The sequence below is a fragment of the Harpia harpyja genome, chromosome 17, assembly GCF_026419915.1.
Source record: "Harpia harpyja isolate bHarHar1 chromosome 17, bHarHar1 primary haplotype, whole genome shotgun sequence".
Lineage (NCBI taxonomy): Eukaryota > Metazoa > Chordata > Aves > Accipitriformes > Accipitridae > Harpia > Harpia harpyja.
Genome location: NC_068956.1, coordinates 4,570,192 through 4,588,674, shown reverse-complemented (window position 1 = coordinate 4,588,674; position 18,483 = coordinate 4,570,192). Strand labels below are relative to the sequence as shown.

Genomic DNA, 18,483 nt, shown 5'->3' with positions numbered 1-18,483 from the left:
TTCCTTTACGTTTGACCTTGCGGGAGCAAATAAATGCCAACTAGATGGATGTTTAGTTGACAAACCAACAGCTTTCAGGAGACTTCCATTCCCAGGGAATTTCATGTGCTAATCATGTAAGGTCAGATTCTGCCACCACACCTCGTAATGAGAAGGGAGAGTGTTTTGTAACTAGACAGCTGTTCACAGGTAATCTCCAAGGGAGCAGACTCCGTCCAGCCTTCAGTGAGGAGGACAGTCATGCATTAGTCACCTCGGTGACCCAGCGACCTCTCTGTTGCAAATACATACATTATAAGATTATATAACCCTCCCCTCTTCTGTTTTATTGACAATCCACAACTGAAATTCATGGAACCAATTTGACATGGATTTTAACTACTGATGAACTTTTATTGATTGGTGTGTTGCTAGGTGCCTTCCCTCTTACCCATTAAACGCTCAGTGCATGCACATATGTTGCTTCTTTTTGCATTGAATTCAACATCCAACCTTTCCTGCATTCCCAGGGAATGTGAGGAAGCCGCAAACACTTGGGGATGGATTGATGCCTCAAGTGCTATGGCACACAGCTCATGCATGTCGATCCACTTTACTCCAAAGCTGTGAATAGGAGTCGCTTTACTTTCATTCAGATCAAGGAGCAGATCTGTTTTGTCAAAGCAGCCCTGAGGCCTCCCAAAGCAGTGAGTTGAGCTAAACAAGTACTGGCATTAGCAGCAGGAAGAGGAGGAAGTAGAAATGAAAATTAAAGCTGAGGACATTTTAGAAGAGACAGTATCAAGGTTTGTATAATGTGACAGGGCTAGTTTCTCTTGGTATAGCATGTTACCTGAATCCAGTTTCTTTGACCAAGGAGTTCTTGTTTGAGTTCACATCGTGTCACTTATATCCTGTAAGCACTTAATCCTGCATAAGTGATAAAGTGTCACAACGCTGTTATGTTCCTTTGCCACTTTTGGCCAGGGAATTTGTTCACATTCAGGCTTAGATTCACTTTTGATGCTGAAAACAGACATGGGCAAAATCAGGACTGTTTTTTGTTTTAAAAAAGATGGGAAGAATGTTCTTTTGCCAGGTCTTGAGAAACAAGCCTGAAGGTGAGAAAGACATAGTCTGTTCCCAGCTGTGCCTCTGACTTAATTCTTTATGTTCCTGCTATTCTTCTCAAAAAGTACAAAACAGTTTAGCATATATAGGTCAAAATGTAACTCATCAAAGCACATGCCGGAGAGGCCAGATATTGCAGAATGCCACTATTGTGTGCAAAGTCAAAACCAGGCTTTTCCACGTGCAGGCCCTAAGTATCTTGCCTATTGCCTGTATTATCCAGATTACAGCCAATACTCTGGTATTGGAATTTGGGTTACAGCATAACCTTTTTCCAGCTTCTATCTCCTTATCACTGAGAGACTTTTTTAAAAAATATTTATATTGAGCAAAACTTGCATTTTGAAACTTCTAAATAGCAAGTTATTGCTCCACAGAGGAAAACAAATTAATCAAATTGGTAACTAAAAAGTTCTCAAATGCAAAACTGAAACTTAAGGAAAGAAGTGGCAGATTTTCACTGGAAATCCATGAGGACATTAGATGGAAGTGCACTACCAAGTTGTTGGCCACAGTGGGATATAGATACTGTGGTGTGACTTTTCAGAGTAACAATAACACAGATGCAGGAGTATAGCAAGGTTACAGCTGTGCTGGACTGAAATCTAGTCTTTTGAATCCAGCAGTTCAGAAGGTTTCATGTGTTACTGGCAATAAATAATGTGAAATGAACAAAGACATCAACTTTTTTTTTATACATGCACATGGGCGTGTGCGCTTATATGTGTGTATATGCATATATATAGTGTATATAGAAAGAAGTGAACATTCTTGAAAGCTATATATGTATATGTGTAGCATCTTATACATATAAATATATGGTCCATCATTCTAATTCCATGCACAACTGCACTATAACCATTGTGGTTTATAAGATCACACTTCATATATGCATGACTCACTGGCTTCATTCATGTTTCCATATGTATGTAGAAACATAGCAAAGCAGACATTCCTAGAGACATTGCAGGACAACCTCATTGAGATGGACATTCTCACCTCCTCCCGACATGACGGTGCTTACAATGATGGGTATGTGACACTTACCTGGTCTTCCTGTTTACTGTACAGTCATTATGATCCTTGCATGAAAGCATTTGGTCATATCAATGATGTTTAAGGGCAACACCATTGCTGGCCTCTTCCAAGATGGCTTTAAAAAAATGAGGTTCTGGGGCTTGGAGCACTGTGTCCTGTACATATTAATGGCAGACTCATTAATATGCTAATGAGCCACAGCATGCCATTTGCTTTTTTTCCCTTATTTTGAAAGTCATTTCATTAGTAAGAAGTACCTACAGCAATTTTGAGTCCCATGTAAACTAAGATTAATTTAATTTTCATAAAAATCTTAAACCATTATTGTGTTGGGAGCCTGGTACCTCATTGTTAAACTGGTATTTTCCACATGCCTTATATTACAAGCATCTGCTGGTGGTGTATGTAAGCCACGCCTTTGATTTTGACTTAACCACCCATTCTGGCATCTTCACCTAACTTTTGTTCACTTAACTTTTAAGTTATAAGCAGCTTTTAACTTGACACTTAGTGCCAAAACTGTTGACCTCATGTTGGCAGTTTCTAATTTGGTAGCCATCATTAACTGAAGATCTAACTGGTGTACTTGAACACTGTGGGTACCTCTTTGCTCAGAACAGATACATCTGTGTCTAAATAAGTACTTTCCAAAACACGGGATAGTATCTGACTCTTTGTAAAAATGAATGTTTTGATGTAGAGCATTAGTAGAAATAATGAATCTTTCTCTAATGCTAAGCAGTCATGCTTAGAGTACCATAAAACCATGGCTGTAATACTACAAACACCTATTTTGGAGAATTATGTGTTACTATATACTGCACGAATCAGTGACTTTTCTGCATGGTGATGTTTCTGCCTGTGACATTTCCCCCTGTGACTGCACAAGTGACTTCAAGGGGAAAATAGAGTCACGTCTTCATCTGGTATAATCCACTGGCTTGACTGACTCCCGTGGATCCATGCTGATTGCATTTATGCTGGCTGCAAATCTGGCCCCATAAACCATGGCAGAATGTGCAAACTGCACTGAGGCTGTTTCTCAGTCCTCACAAGCTGCGTTTTTGTTTTACATCAGCATGGTGATAGACGAGTCAGATCTGTTTCCTAAGTTTCATTCCTGGAATTTGAATGCCTTGTACTTCATGATGTCCCACCAAAATTAGGTTTTTCATTTAGGATTCCCATGGAGAGGACTCCCATTGGGACATTTCATTTCAGGAACTCATGGACTGCAGTGGGTTCTTTTTGTGCAGACTTTCATGAGTCTCACAGAAGGTCCTCATAGGCTGGCTCTCAGGCTGCGTTTGTAGTAATGGGCAAAATACGGTGCCTCCCAATGTGTCACTGGGCAGGAAACACTGTTGCCTTTGACAGTAATTCACACTTTTTAAAGGTAGGCATCGAACTGAGGTGCTCTGGACTGCTTTCTGGAAGCAGGTGCCTCTCCCTGCTGGCGATACACAGGACACGAATTCTGGGCTTTGATGCTTTTAGCCATACCATCGTCCAATGCTTAAATTTGCCAGGTGGGGACAGTGTGAATATTCCCCTTTGTGACAATTTGGGTGCTATGGAACGGCTTAAGCTCTCTTTCCCCATCTCCATTCACCGATGCCATACAAAAAAAGCTCTCATGCAGTGATCAATGAATTGGTAAACACCCTCCCCTCTTTAATCTGACCTACGCTCCTCTTCAGTCTCCATAGGGCATTTCTGTGGGAGCGTGAGCAGGCCTCCAGTGCTGCCCGTGCCACCAGTCTGTCGTAGCTGTGCTTGGGGTATTCATCTCACTCTAACACCAGCTCTTCCACAGAGGGGACTCCTGCCCTTGAAGAGTTCTCTGTGGCATTGTTGGCATTGTGATTTTTCGTTTTCTTTTGTTTTGTTTTCCTTTACTCTGTGTGACTTGCCTTTGGTTTTTATTCTTCTCTTTTGTGCATGCCACCCATGTCCGTAGCCAGCGTTGCGTGGAGCTGCTTTCCTTTTCCCGGCAGCAGTCGCCATCCTCCCACCCCACGTCTCCCTCGGCTTCGATTTGTGTGAGGAGTCACTTGCTGTTGGTCTTTCTTCCCTCAGGCACTTCCTGTTCAAACCTGGAGGCACTTCTCCCCTTTTTTGTACAACATCGCCGGGATATCCCTTGACGTCCAGCACTGTGTACTCACCTCCCCCTAGGCCCCTTCCCAGAAGTACCTTCTCTAGGCCTGCCTTTAACCTGAAGAAGCCCTATAAGTACTGTAACTGGAAATGCGCTGCTCTGAGTGCCATTGTCATCTCAGTCACGCTGGTGATCCTGCTGGCGTATTTCATAGGTAAGCTTATTTCTGTTTTTTTTTCTGCTTTTCTTTCATTTCTGTACAAACCCACCCATAATGCTAATGTTTGGGAAGCAGAGGGTCAAGATTGTGGTACAAAATGACAGGGAAATAAGGCCTCTGTTGACTTAATCGTGGTTGCAGTGCTATGGTAGAGAGCCTAACACATGTCTTAGAGCCAGAAGAGCTTAGTCAAACGTGAGTCATACATTGTGCTCCCTTTGGTGTCACGGACTGTTTACATTCTGCAAAGGAAAGTGTACCTGGAATGAGACAAACCCACCAGGCTTTCTCAAAGCAGCCCATTAAAACAGGCAGGAGGTCCATGTTCCAGTCACAGTGACATCCAGGTCTGTGGGAGTTCTCTGCCGTTGACTTTGATGGAACAGGGTTAAAACCAAGATCTTGATACGCAAAAATGCGGTTTTATTGTATCTTTTGGTGGCACATCCTAGCCATTTAACCAACTATATCAAAGTTCACAGGGTGACCAGGAGGATGGAGAAGGACTGAGTTTAGATTGTGGTCCAACAGGGCCTTTTTTGAGTAGGGAGAGTTGGGGAAATTTGCTACTTGGGTGGAGAAGCAGTGGATTTTTCTTGAGCTGTGCATGATCTGAATTTCTTTGTTTTATAAGGGTTGTCAGTGTTCATTGCAAAAAAGCATTCTCAGTGTTTGTTGCAAAAGTAATTGAACTGTTAGAAGTGAAAATTGTATTTTTCAGTCTGTAAAGTTGGGGTGTTACCATTGCTTTTTCTTCAGTTAGATTTGATATTTGTGTTATAAATGTCTTAAAAAGGTCCGTTCCTAGACTTCTATTTTAAACTCTCCGTGGTGCAAACTCTCGTTGTCAGAGACTTACAGATGTGATCATGGGTAAAAAAGCCCATTTCTCATGGCACAAATGAGTCTTTTTGATTTCGCTATGACTTCCTGTACACTAATGATCTATAAAAGGTTGTGGTTAGAATTACAAATCTTAGCCTGGATCGAAAGATTTTTGCTTTCATTTCACATGAGTATAATTAGCACTACCACAAAGGATTGCTTTTACTGTGTTCCTTTTATGTACACTTCTTTAATGACTGATACTTTTCCACTTCTGCCTTGCATCATGCTCTGGTCACTTTTATGTCTCCTGTAAGAGGAGCAGAAATGATTAATTAACCAACATTAAATCAGCAGCAGTTTGATGAAATATGCAGTCAATTTTCATCATTTGCTATATATATTTGGACTCGCCTTTCTCATTTGTCTGGTATTCTCCTTATGCCCTGAACATGGTTCCTTTGGCCATTATCTCAGTGTGTCAGAGGAGTATCGTTATAACTCAGAATAGCAGTGCCTGTTAATTCTGATGGAGGAGGTGTGTGCCATTAGATAGATTGAGAAGAGTTTCGTTTGCCACTCAGTATTCTCCAACTCAAAACCCTTTTTCAGAGTTCTGAAAAGATCAGGCTCCTGTTTAAAATCACAGTTAATGTGGTTAAAAGGTAAGTCCATTGAGTGCTCTCCCATCCTTTTTTCTCCATTCAGATGAATTCTGTGGCATTTGCCAGGCTCCGCGGATGGCTGGCAAGGTGCCAGAAATGCTGATCAGGTTGAACTGCTGTAATTATGGGTCATAATTACTAATTTCTAAAGGAACTATCAATTATTAAAAATCAAATTCGATGGTTCAGTTCAGCATAAACATATTTAGCAAAGATTGTCTCTACCAGACCCAGTGTTCTAATCAACAAGCATAAAGGCAGATATTTAATTAGATTTTGATGAAAAATTGTGTTTAATTTCAAGTATAATCAATTATTAATTACTGTAATGAGTGACTCTGGCGGGGTTTACTAATTAACTCATTTAAAAATTATGAATAACCTTTTCATTTGTAATTATTTTCTACATCCTGTCAAGTTGCAGACGAGAATTGTATCACCTAACCCAAAAGAAAAAAAAATGAATCAGGGAGTCAAAATGTTTGTACTTTCACTAAGTTAAGCTGCAACATTTTGCATTCTGATAAAAACTACGCAGTTCTTCACAGGAACTTGTTCATCCTTTTAAATAAGCTGGTCTGTTTGCAAAACAAATTAGTTTTTCCTCCAGTTTTTGTTCCCCCCCCCCCCCATATTTGCCTAGTTGCATTTTCTTACGGATACCTTTCCTCATTTAAGCTGTATCTTGTTCTTTTCGATGCCATGGGAACTATTTGACTGGTAAGGTATAACTTAATCATGAGTAAGAAGGTCTAATCTATATAACGGCTCATGAGTGTTGGGAACTTGGCTACTTTCCATCTGCTCTTGTTAGTTAAAACAACCATAGAAATTATCTTTTTAATGACCATTTTCATCCTCCAAAGCAAACTGAGGTCATTGGAAAGACTCCCATTTATGTGAATGGACTTTGGAGCACGTCCCATGGCAGAGGCTTGGCATTTACTCTATTTTTTTGTACACTGATTGGTTGATGGAAATACTTCAGAGTAGTGTCTAGGGCTTCAGGATACTCTTCACAGCATCACGCACATCACAGTCTTCCGTTTAAATATTGAAAACTACCCATCACAGGCCTTAGCTACCTGTACAAGCGTGTGGAGCTAGAGACATCAGGAGATACACGAGGGACTCTGCTATTGGCAATACTTTTTGTGTGACAGATGCTCAGACACAACTGTGATGGGTGACCATCTGAGGCAGGCAGAGCTGCATGGAAACAACAAGGCACTGGATCATTTCTGAAGTTATTTGCTGAAGCCAGTTCATTTTTGAAATTCATCTGAAGCACTTGCTAAATCATTTGTTTAAGGCTAAAAGGCAGAGTTTCCATTATTTTATGAAAGTCTTTATGGTATTTAATAGTCTGAGGTTCATTTATCTTGCTGGGCTTTTTCAAAGAAGAGGAGAGGAAGCATAAATAGAAGTCTGTGGAAGCCGAACGGCTGGTATCATGTGTCAACACTGCGATCAAGCTGAAGGTTTTACAGGGCTGAGTCACTGGTCTGGAGAGATAATGACAAACAAAATATAACAGGGTGTATTAAACACCAGAAGCTGGTTTTCATCTGAATTAACCAGCTTTTGATTGACTTGTTGCCACCTTTTCAAATATTCAGAGACACACACTAAGGCAGTGGCAACAATACACATCAAAGTTTTGCACACACACAGCTTATGCAAATCTTGTGAGCTCCGCGGAAGCTTGTCTCGTGGGGTGAGAACGCCAAAGAGAAAAGCAGTGGCAGATCGGGGCTGTAACATTAAAATGGCAGGAATGGAACTGCTGGAACCACTGACATGAAAGGCCTCTTTAAGCAGCTTGTAACTGACCTGCAAATTTGCTCTTCCAGGAGGTCATGAAGAGACACCACTTTAAAATTAAATTCACCATTTTAGGACTGTCCATTCAATTGACAGCTAAACAAGGAAAATTTTTATAGCTTTTGCTGGGATGTGATGGGGTCTGTATGCCATGGAGCCCTGCCTTGGAGGGCTAATTTATGGTGAGATTCTTCTTATGGCAGAGATAATACCACGAGGTATGTTCCTATCCACATACTTTGCCAGCAGAGTTTCTGTACCTGCTAGATGCCAGACCTGCTAGCACAGCACTGTAAAGAATCTCTGACATTGCTGTACTGCTTGGGAGGAAGATGTCTGAGTTTAGAAACAGAAAAGGCCTGTTTGATTGTCCAGATCTCCATGCCCAGCAGCTGTTTGGCTAGATCCGTGGAACAGTTTCTAAATGAATTAGTGATGGAGAATAGTTTCTTTCTTCTGAAACAGAAGGTATTATCCTCTGGCTGATGTAGATTCCAGACTAGATGGAAGTACAATTTGATGTAGTTAAGCACTTGCAATTTTCCTATACTTAAGCATGTGCTGTGGTTGCATTGCATGAACAGCAAGAAAGATGGGCATTTGATTTAGATTAAAGTTAGGGCTGGAAAACATATTATGAAGCCAAAACAGTCATTCATTTGATCGGAGTCAGAGCTCTCTCTACTTTTCAGCTCTGTGTTCGTTTGAACTCCGTACAGATGCAGCTTCACTTAAAGAACAGTGTTGCTTGCTACAGGCAAAATGCTTTGACAGTAAAACTGTACTAGGACTATGATGTGTTTATAAAGTGTCTTTCTTTTTATTGTCTAAAAATCACCCTGAAAGCTAACTTTGTCTCAGTTTGTCCATGATTCTTTGATGCTATGTAATAAACCCAATTTAAAGCAGCTCTCCAAAGCTCTTAGCTATCTAACTAGTTAGCTATGGATGTATAGTATACCAATTACCATGGTGTTTACATGCCACTTGAGATCAATAGGAAAACTTGCTAATGCTTAATTATTAAACTTGAGCGATATATCTTAATCCTACATTTATACCTTGATATTAAGGTTTTTATTCAAGTTAAAATATAAACCAATTCATTACCCTGCCAACAAGTTTCTTTCATTTTCTGTTTTAATATTTCTTTTCTGATCCCAGATTAAGTTCTATTTTGCTACTGTTGCCATTTGTTCTTTTGATTTATAAGGGTCTTTCAATGTTTTCTATTTCCATCTTATCTTAGATGAAATGCAGAAACGGTAGCTAAACAATCTGTTCTAGCAAAGTCTTTACATTATGAAGTCAATCTGTTACCTAAAGAGGAGCTTTGAGGTCCTTTCTTGTTTCTTTCACATCTTCACAAAATTACTGCATATGGTTCACTCAGTAACTTTGGGTCTCATTTACTTCATTTTACCCTTAATCTATAAAACTGTCAGATCCAGTCTGAAAGGTGCTACAGTATTTTCAGTAATGTATTTTATGTACTATAGAGGCTTGTGAAACTTAACATTTCAGGACACTGATTAAGAGGGACCATCATCACGACCCAGCACTACCATTTTTACCTTTTATAGTAGAACTCGAACATGTGGGGTTTTTTCTGTTAAACCTGGCTCTTATTGTGCCAAATGCATAAAAGCATGGTTAGTGCCACTCCTTCACTAAGTCGTACAGTTTAAATGACATCTAGCTCTTTCTTTCACACCCGGTGACATTTGGGAAATACGTGCCTTATTCTTCTTGTGCGCATGTTCCTCTTAAACTGCAGCAACTCCATTTACTTTAGCACGGGTTCAAATGCAGTCAGAGTTCATGGCATTGGTCCCAGTGTCCGTAGCAAGAGCTGGACCAACCCTGGAAAAGTCTGCATATGTTTTTATATATTCCTGATTCTGGAGATTGACCTGACTACAGACAGAATATACATCAAGATAGATGTTGACCCTTCAATCCAGTTTTGAATGATCGTCTCGTCTTTTTTTTGTTGTTGAGCTCCAAATTTTGCCCCTGTAAATTATCTCAGGAAAGCTAAGACATGAAAATAGTCTCAGCTCTATGGAGAGATGCCACCAATGTGAGCTTCCAGCTGATTGTTCAAAAATGCATGGAGTTGCAGGAGTCTTTTTGCATCGTTTGTTCCATAGCAGAGAGATGGGAAGATCACAGAGCTTTGTGTTAGCCTCAATCACACTTCACTCTTGTTAAGGAATAAGTGAGGGCAGCTGCTGTGTGTAAAGTTTACAGGAGGCTGGTTGAGTAGCACTGAGCTCGGGAAAGCTGCCTGTGGGAATCTGGCAAAAGAAACTTTCCCTGGTCAGATCCACAATGAAATAGTGAATCACTGAAATACTTCAGCCCCAATCACTTTACTGACATTCCCCCATCTTCCTCTCCACATGCATGCGTACACTGTTGTATAAAACACAGACAGATCCCCAAAGTACAGCTCAGTATAACTACATTGAGGAATGTTATGTACACATTTTGCCAATGTGACCAAGAAAAGGCATTTGATCGTTAGCGTGGTACCTGTACACAAGATAGTAATCATCAGAGAAATGAGAAAGACACAAAATTAAAACCAAGATGGGCTATATTCGGTCTTATATTTCCCCATTTTGTTGTCTTTCGTTGCTGCTTTAGGTGCATGGTGGTATGAATTATAACTCAGCTCTTACTTTCCATCACCTGCAAAGTCAGAAAAGAGCTGTTTGTATTGTTAGAGGATTGTGTGCATCTTTTGGTTTGGATTTTGCACTGTATGTTTGGATAGCAGCTACTGTTAGCTTTATAGTTTAAAGTAAAAGAAGAGATCAATTCATTCAGGTGGGTGTTAAAAAACTCACTGTAGAAACTCCATTAAAGAACATCCACTGTTTTGATCTAAATAAGATGTGTAACCTGACATTAAAAGTGTTGGGACAGGAGAAATATATGATGATGTATATGCTATTGAAAGAGAGACTCTGCCAGAAAATATTACTGGAAAGGGATAGTAGAAGATAATATAAACCCGCTAATTTTGTTAGAGTTGCCCAGTCTGGGCAAACTGGGAAGTATTAAAATTTAGGTATTCCATTTGATGGCAACATGTTCTGAACTTGGCAGCAAAATTTCTGCTTTGCAAAGCAGTTAACACTTCCTCAAAGTCTACACTGATAAAGAAGCTGGTCAAGTACTGCAGCTTTTAGGAACAAATTCAGTGTTTATTGGAGGCAGAAAGAAGGAAGATTGCCATAATTTTCATTTAATACTCTTTTCTTAATTTTCAATGTTAAAAGCTATAAACACTATCAGATCATGTAGGCTGACCTCTTAGGACATTGAAGGCTAGTAAACTCCAGCTACTTTACCGTTTTTACGTAGCTAAGTCACATATCTACTTCAGTTCACTTCTTCCCAACTTACACGTGTAAGGATCTCATTAGTTCTTTTTGGCTATAAAAATTACATTAGGACATTGTTATACAGCATCTTCTTGTGCTTACTCCTTAAATCATTTTCAGTCTCTGCTTTCCAGTTGCCAGTGTCCCATTTCATGGACACAACTTGCGATCCATTATCCTAAGTGTATAGGCTGGCCTTTGACACATTTTCTTTGAACCTTAAGTACATTTTGTTTGAATCATTCAAATTTAGTAGCTGTCCAGCTCTTCTGTTTATCTCTTCTGTCCTCATCATTGTATTTGTCACTTCAATAGTCTTTGAGTCATCTACATATTTAGTCATCCATGATTTTGTATTTACTTATGTAACATTGATATAGATGTACTCGGCACTGGTGAGGCCGCACCTCGAGTCCTGTGTTCAGTTTTGGGCCCCTCACTACAGGAAAGACATTGAGCTGCTTGAGTGTGTCCAGAGAAGGGCAACCAAGTTGGTGAGGGGCCTTGAGCACAAGTCTTATGAGGAGCGGCTGAGGGATCTGGGGTTGTTCAGTCTAGAAAAGAGGAGGCTGAGGGGAGACCTTATCGCTCTCTACAACTACCTGAAGGGGGGTTGCGGTGAGGAGGGTGTTGGTCTCTTCTGTCAGGTGTCTGGAGATAGGACAAGAGGAAATGGCCTCAAGTTGAGGCAAGGGAGATTTAGGTTAGGTATTAGGAAAAATTTTTTTACTGAGAGGGTTGTCAAACATTGGAATGGGCTGCCCAGGGAAGTGGTTGAGTCACCATCCCTGGAGGTATTCAAAAAGCGAGTGGACAGGGTACTCCAGGGCATGGTTTAGGGGGCATGGTTAATGGTTGGACTTGATGATCTTGAAGGTCTTTTCCAACCGAAATGATTCTATGATTCTATGTTGGATAATTTCAGGCAGACTGCCAATAGTTGAAGTTCACAAATTTTAACAATTTGATGGTTATTCAGCAGCAATGGTCATTTTAAGGTCTTTCAGTTTTTAAGCACATGCATACATTGCTTTTTACCATTGGAAAGTGCTTGTTTCTTTGATCGAAAGTCATACCAAATTAAATCAAATGTCTTACTAAACTGTAATCTTGTCAAAAAATGAGTAACTGTTTCTTAAGATCTATTTTTCACAAAAGCAATATGGTTGGCCTGAGTTACCATACCTTCACTTCCTTTATTCTTCATCAGTTGAATTCTGTGTTATGTTTTCCATTATTTTGTCTGTAATAGATGTCAGGCTACCCTATCTAAGTGACTCGCATCCTCTTCTTTTCCCTTCTTAAATATTTGTACAGCATTAACCCTGTTCTAATCTCTTGGTAGCTGGTTCAGTATTAATCAGTGAGTCAGATTCCTCTTCTGCTATCATCTCATTTGCTGGGTGCAAGTTAAATGAGCCTGCAGATTTAAAAATGTTTGTCCTTGAATATATGTAGTTTAATATAATTCTTGGTTATTAATGGACTGGAAAAAAACATATTTCCTGTGAAATAATTGCATTATTGTAGTTATTTTCAAAAACCAGAACAAAAATTCTTACTGAACACTTTAGCCTTTACTATAACATTATTAACAATTTCCCCATCTCCTTCAAGTAAATAGCTATATTGTTGCTCAGTTTACTAGGTTTCAATACACTTTAAAAATGTTCTATTGTTCTTTGTTTTTTTCAAGCCATGTATTTTTTTCTTCATGTCCTCAGCTTCCTTTATCAACTCACTGCATGGTCTTAGATTTATATAGATTACTCTCTGTTTCTCTATTGTTCTAGTGTTTTATATATTACTTTTTTTCATTTCTGCTTATTGTTTTATTTTGACACTGAATGAAGAGGTCCTTTTGTCAAAGTCTGATCCTCTTTCATCATTGTGGGATCACTGGAAGAATGACTTCCATTTAGAAGTAGACCACCATTATGACCGATTCTTTAACTGGTCGAAAGCAGGTTCAGGCTGTATATGCAGAGAGTTCCATCTGATCTTGGAGTTTGCATCAGCACACCATGAAACCACACATCGGTCACATAACATCACAGTTAGCCCTTTAGATGCCTGATCCTTTCTTAAATTTAAGAATCTTTAATACAAGGAGGGATGAGTTTAATTCCATCTGTTTTTATTAAATGGTAAGATATGGGCTCTAAGCTTTTATAAGCTTTTACCAGTTGCTTTTAGTGAGTTTTTATAGTTGCCATAAGCCCCTAGAAAAGAAAATAACAGCATGCTGACATCAAAAGTGCTGGCCTTGCCTTTATGACAGTGCCACAGATGTGCTGCTATAATCTTCATTTCACGGCTTAGATTGACCTTTGCACACAGGCGCTGAAAAGGAATCAATTTTACCGATCTTAATATCTACTGGAAAGAGTTCTCCTTGAGTCCATGTTTTTACTTCATACTAATTAGTGTGAAATAACATAATTTAATTGAAGTTAAGTGGAGACAGAAAGAAATGTTTCCCATAATGGACTTTCTTTCAGTGTTTTTAAATACCATACATTTTTGTGGGTAACTAGTCATAAGAGTAAGCTCAGTTAGGGATGTCACTGACAGTGCAAAATATTCCTCAGATACCGTTTAGTGTTTCTCCCCTGTCCTTTTCTAGCATAAATTAGAAGATGGCTTCAAAGCCTGATTTGCAGCCAGGTCATACATTTCTGTTGGGTATCTGCAGTAATGCATTCTCGAAGGATTTTTACCTGTAGTTAAAGTTGAGCTATGTGGTAGATATACATCTTTATAGTATTAAGTGAAGTGTTTTTGTTAAGTATACTACCTAGGTAACGTACTAGATGACCTGTAAAATAAAGAACAAAAAGTCCAATCCACTCTTTCCCTCTGCGAGAAGATTTCGACACCACTGTTTATGCTGAAACTTAAAAGCTCCAGAAGCACCACTTACACAGGTCACTTTGAGATATCAGAATCTGATGCTCAATAGATAGGTAGTTAGAGGTTGTTGAATCTCTGTGTTTAATTGAAAAGCTAATAAACTCTCCCACCATCACCAGCTTTTCCTATCTTCTGCTTTATTTGATTTTATCATGCCTTAACTTCCAAGCCTGTCCTTATTGCAGTCAGAAGCTTTTGCCTAGAAAGATGATGAGAACAGCATATGTTGGCTATTTTCAAATATGGTAGCACATAACACAGCAGCAGCATGGCACCTTGCTTGCCTAGTACAACTGTAGCATCACTTCATTATGCAAAGAGACTCTTTAAAAAGCAAAGCAGAACAAGGCAGTTAGCAGAGATGATAGCTATGCTTACACTAAGTATTTCAAAAGAAACTCTAATTTAACTATCAGTGGAGCAGAATCTCATTTGATTATGACAGAAATGGTAATGAAATCAAGCATCAAAAGGGCTTCCTGAGGCTTTTGGTGAAAAAAATCCCACAGTCTAAGCATAATGATATTCCAAACAGTATTAATCCAAGTGGTCAGTAACAGTTTATTTATATTAGTATACCTTCTCCAGTCAGGCCGGATCATCGGCTACTCCAGGTTGTGAAACATATACGTGGGACCATTTCGGGCATCCAACTGGTCCAGAATGGGTGCATTTCTATACTGTTAAACTCTTATGGATGGTCACTCCCAAACAATCTCCTGAGAATGATCCCTGGTCCTTGCTAGCTGAACTGTGCACAGGAATTCAGAAGGTATTGGCTGACCAGAGCCAAAATCATGGTAGAGTCCCTTCTAACAAATCAACAGTATAGACTATCAAGTTGCACTGCTTGGTACTGCTTAATTCGCTACTATCAACATATTCTTTGGGGATGGAGGGACAAGGCAGTGTACTATGTCCCTGAGCAAGTGCTTTGATATATTCATATTTAATGATGAAACAAAATTATTATGGTCTAAGTGAACATATGCTAAATAGGCTTGTGAGAGTAGGGGTCTGTATCCCTACTGCCAACGTAGTCATTCACTTATGCAGAACTTTGCTGTTGGATCTACTGTTATTTTATATTCATATTGCAGAAGCATGGAGGTAATGGAGAATCGTGTCACCTCTTTTCTATTAGAAAGAACAAACAATAGTGTGTGCTTTATCATATCCCTGATCCACCCAGAGTTGGCTGCCAAAAAACTAGGAAATCTGAGTTCACACATGCTCAATAGGGACCTATTTAGAGTGCAGTAGCAAAACTGTCTGCATTTGTGTCTATTCCTTCCCTTTCCAACCCCCTCCTACTGCTACCAACCAGGCTGCACATATGGCATCCCTAGAAAGCAATTGAACATGCTACAATGCTGGAGTTGCTAGGGTTGAGTGGCAATTTCTGTGCAATTGTTCTGCTCAGCACTGGGCCAGTGGAAAAAAAAATAGCCTGTGATGAGGGAATTAAAGGCTATTACAGAGTACATATGCATACAGGGGCTGATCTAAAATCACACAAGAAATCTTAATTCTGTTCTTTGCTCACTTTTGAGTGCTTGACTTGGCGAACTTTGAGTTTCTTTAGCAAATGCTTTTTTAGGTGTAATTAAATATAAAGATGGCTGTGGGTCTTTTAAGAGAACACTGTGGGTTGCACTTGCCAGCACTTGCCTTAATCTATGTGCTGGATTTAGTTCTAAGTCCAAGGGAACAAATCATCAGGTTGTGTTAAGTTTCATTATTGAGAGAGCTTTTCACACTGATCTGAACCGTTCACTTAGATTTATAGTACCTGAAAGTACTGTGCTGGATTTTGCCCATGGTCTCTGGACAGAAAAAAATTTCTAGTGTCATTAATTGTGCTGTGTCACCCACTTTATCAGCTTTCTCAGACTGTACATTTGTATCCATTTGCTGAGCTTTTGTACAGAAAAAAAAAAGGAATTTTTCCCTCTCCAAATGAACTGTTGGAACAATCTGCTTGTTTTTCAGGTTTATGTAAAGAAAAATTTGAAAATAAATTAAAACATTCTTAGCCTGCTTTAAACGTACCTGTGCATTTGTTGTCCAAAGCAGTTAAAACAATGAGATGCTCCTGAATACATGTGCAGATTAAATTTTTTCAGATCTCTTCAAAAAGTCACCAAGCTGATAGGATTCTGCTTTAGAGCTCAGTTTGACAATGCTGATGAGCACTCCACCCTGATCTACAAAATGTGTAAATTTGTTCTGAATTTGAAGCGCCTCCATTATACTCTTGAAGTCACTAGATTTAGTCAGGCTAAGTAAAACTCAAGTTAAACCTGTGCTTTGGACATCAAGGGATTCCGAGATTGTCATTTTGTTAATTTTTCTTACATGAACTAGCACAGCCCAACTGGGGCTCTGGTGCTATTAGAATGTGCATGGTGACTAATAACAGTAATGCAGTTTTCAGCTGATTTTAGGATTAAACCACAAGCAGCGCTCTCAAATCATTTACTTGTCTTTATCATAAAATAATGTTCATGTTCAGAAGGATAGATGAGCAGACAGCCATTTGAGAGATCAGTTCATGCATCAAATTCTACAAAAATATTTAGATCTTAACCCTTAAACTGGGATACTAGGTTTAAAATATGATCCCACCTCTGTTGTGCTGGGGTGATAGAAGAAGACAGGTATTGTCTGTGACTTTTACACAGCAAATTGTATTTTTTAGACTTTAAGCAACCTATTATATTAATTCGGGAAAGCAGGTTTTCTGACAATATCTGGTAGGGATAATAAGGAAGGAACCATGTGAGAGGTTGTTGATTTACCTACATAAATTACAGCCTTTTTAATTAGGGTCTCACAGTTTATATGTGTGTAATGAAATGGCATTTGTAAAATTATACTGTCCACAACAGGCTAGCCCAGAATTTCAGTAATTGCAAGACAAGGTAGGAGGCCCTCTGGTAGGGCTGCCTGTCCTCATTTCTCTAATTTAAGTGAGTACCCCAATGGGAAAACCATTATTTCTAATATTATATACACAAATTAAAACTCCATTTAGAGGTACAGTGGGACCATCTTATAATTGACTTTGATCTTGAAGAAATATCTCAGTAATATTTATAGTAATATGCTCTCTGCCAGAAAGGGTATCTAGAAGGGAAAATATTATTTTACTGAGAAAGGCCTGAGCATGTGTAACACCAGATTTACTGGAGCTGTGGGGGCTGAAATAAGTTTCTTTGGTGCAGTAAGCTGCCTAATAGCAGCAAAGTGTTGCTGAGGTCCATCTTTCAACTTCCTATCCTACTTTCACAATGGTGTAGATGGTGAGGGAAATTACAGATTGTATTTAAGCAGACAGCTCCTTGGGTAAGCCACCCCACTTTTATGTCTATTTTTTTCTATAGGTTGACACTTAAAAAAATCCTCCTAAAAATGCTCATAAAAATATTTAACTATACCCCTTTAAAACTGCATTTTCCCTTTCCTGAAGGAAATTACAAGCATCCAACAAGCTACTATAGCACTGGAGGGGCCAGTGATCATCTATTAGTGGTTTGAATGGACAGGCAATCACTCGAAAGTCTTTGATCCCCAGGGGTAATTAGGAAGACATTGAATAGGAAGTGCTGACTCTTTGCATTGAACAAACATTGAGTTTAACTGCTTCATTTTATAACATGTCTTTCTAGTCACTTCCTTGAAGGTTTCAAAGAAATGTGATGCTTCAGCTGGAAGCTTTTTTTCTTCCCTATTAAAAGCAATTGGGAACAAAATTAAAATATAAAGTGTTTTCCTAAGAAGGAACTAATACTATTTGGTAGACCATCTGCTTCTATCTTGGAAATCTTTGATACAGCTCTTCAGTTAGGAGGGGTCAAAGAATAACTGGTTTGTGTCAAATCAAAGCAAGTAAATGCACTTGCAGCCAGGGCTTTATGTGATTACCGCAATGCTTTGTTTTCCCGAGAAGCAGTTCCCACTCTGGTGGCAAAATTTTAAGAGGTAGGAAGCTCTCCATCATTTGAATTCCTCCTTTGCACATGGTGATTCTGACTGAGGGAAGGGGGAAACCTGAATTATCTCTGAAAGAACTGCTTCTGGTACTTGCATAGTTTGAGCTCTGAACATGGAGGAATGGTCAGGCAGCAGGCAAGGTCCCAGGTATTACTGGATGTATCCCATTAGCATGTCTTTATACTGAGCTGGCTGTGAAAGTACCTACCTCTTACTTTAGGACATTTGAGGTCCTAAAAAAACTCCACAAACAGACACAACACAGCTATATCTCTGTTTTATCATCTAAATCCTTCATCCTAATGCCTTTGCCCAGGGATGGGTGGACACAGATTCTCCAGTTCTCAGTATGAAGTACTTGCAGCCCAGCCCAGCAGAGCGTCTTCATCCCCAGTC

At 39.4% G+C, this 18,483-nt stretch overlaps 1 protein-coding gene across 9 annotated transcripts in view; it reads left to right on the top strand.

The window, feature by feature from the left end:
- Positions 1 to 18,483, top strand: part of TENM4 (teneurin transmembrane protein 4) — a 599,338-nt gene that overhangs the window by 389,188 nt on the left and 191,667 nt on the right. For 6 of the 9 annotated variants that reach the window (XM_052812175.1, XM_052812176.1, XM_052812174.1 and 3 more), the window contains 2 exons: positions 2,044 to 2,142; positions 4,228 to 4,463. In XM_052812175.1, the coding sequence (XP_052668135.1) occupies positions 2,044 to 2,142; positions 4,228 to 4,463 (335 nt within the window). The remainder of the gene's footprint in view (positions 1 to 2,043; positions 2,143 to 4,227; positions 4,464 to 18,483) is intronic. The other 3 variants (XM_052812178.1, XM_052812181.1, XM_052812180.1) reach the window with 1 other exon arrangement.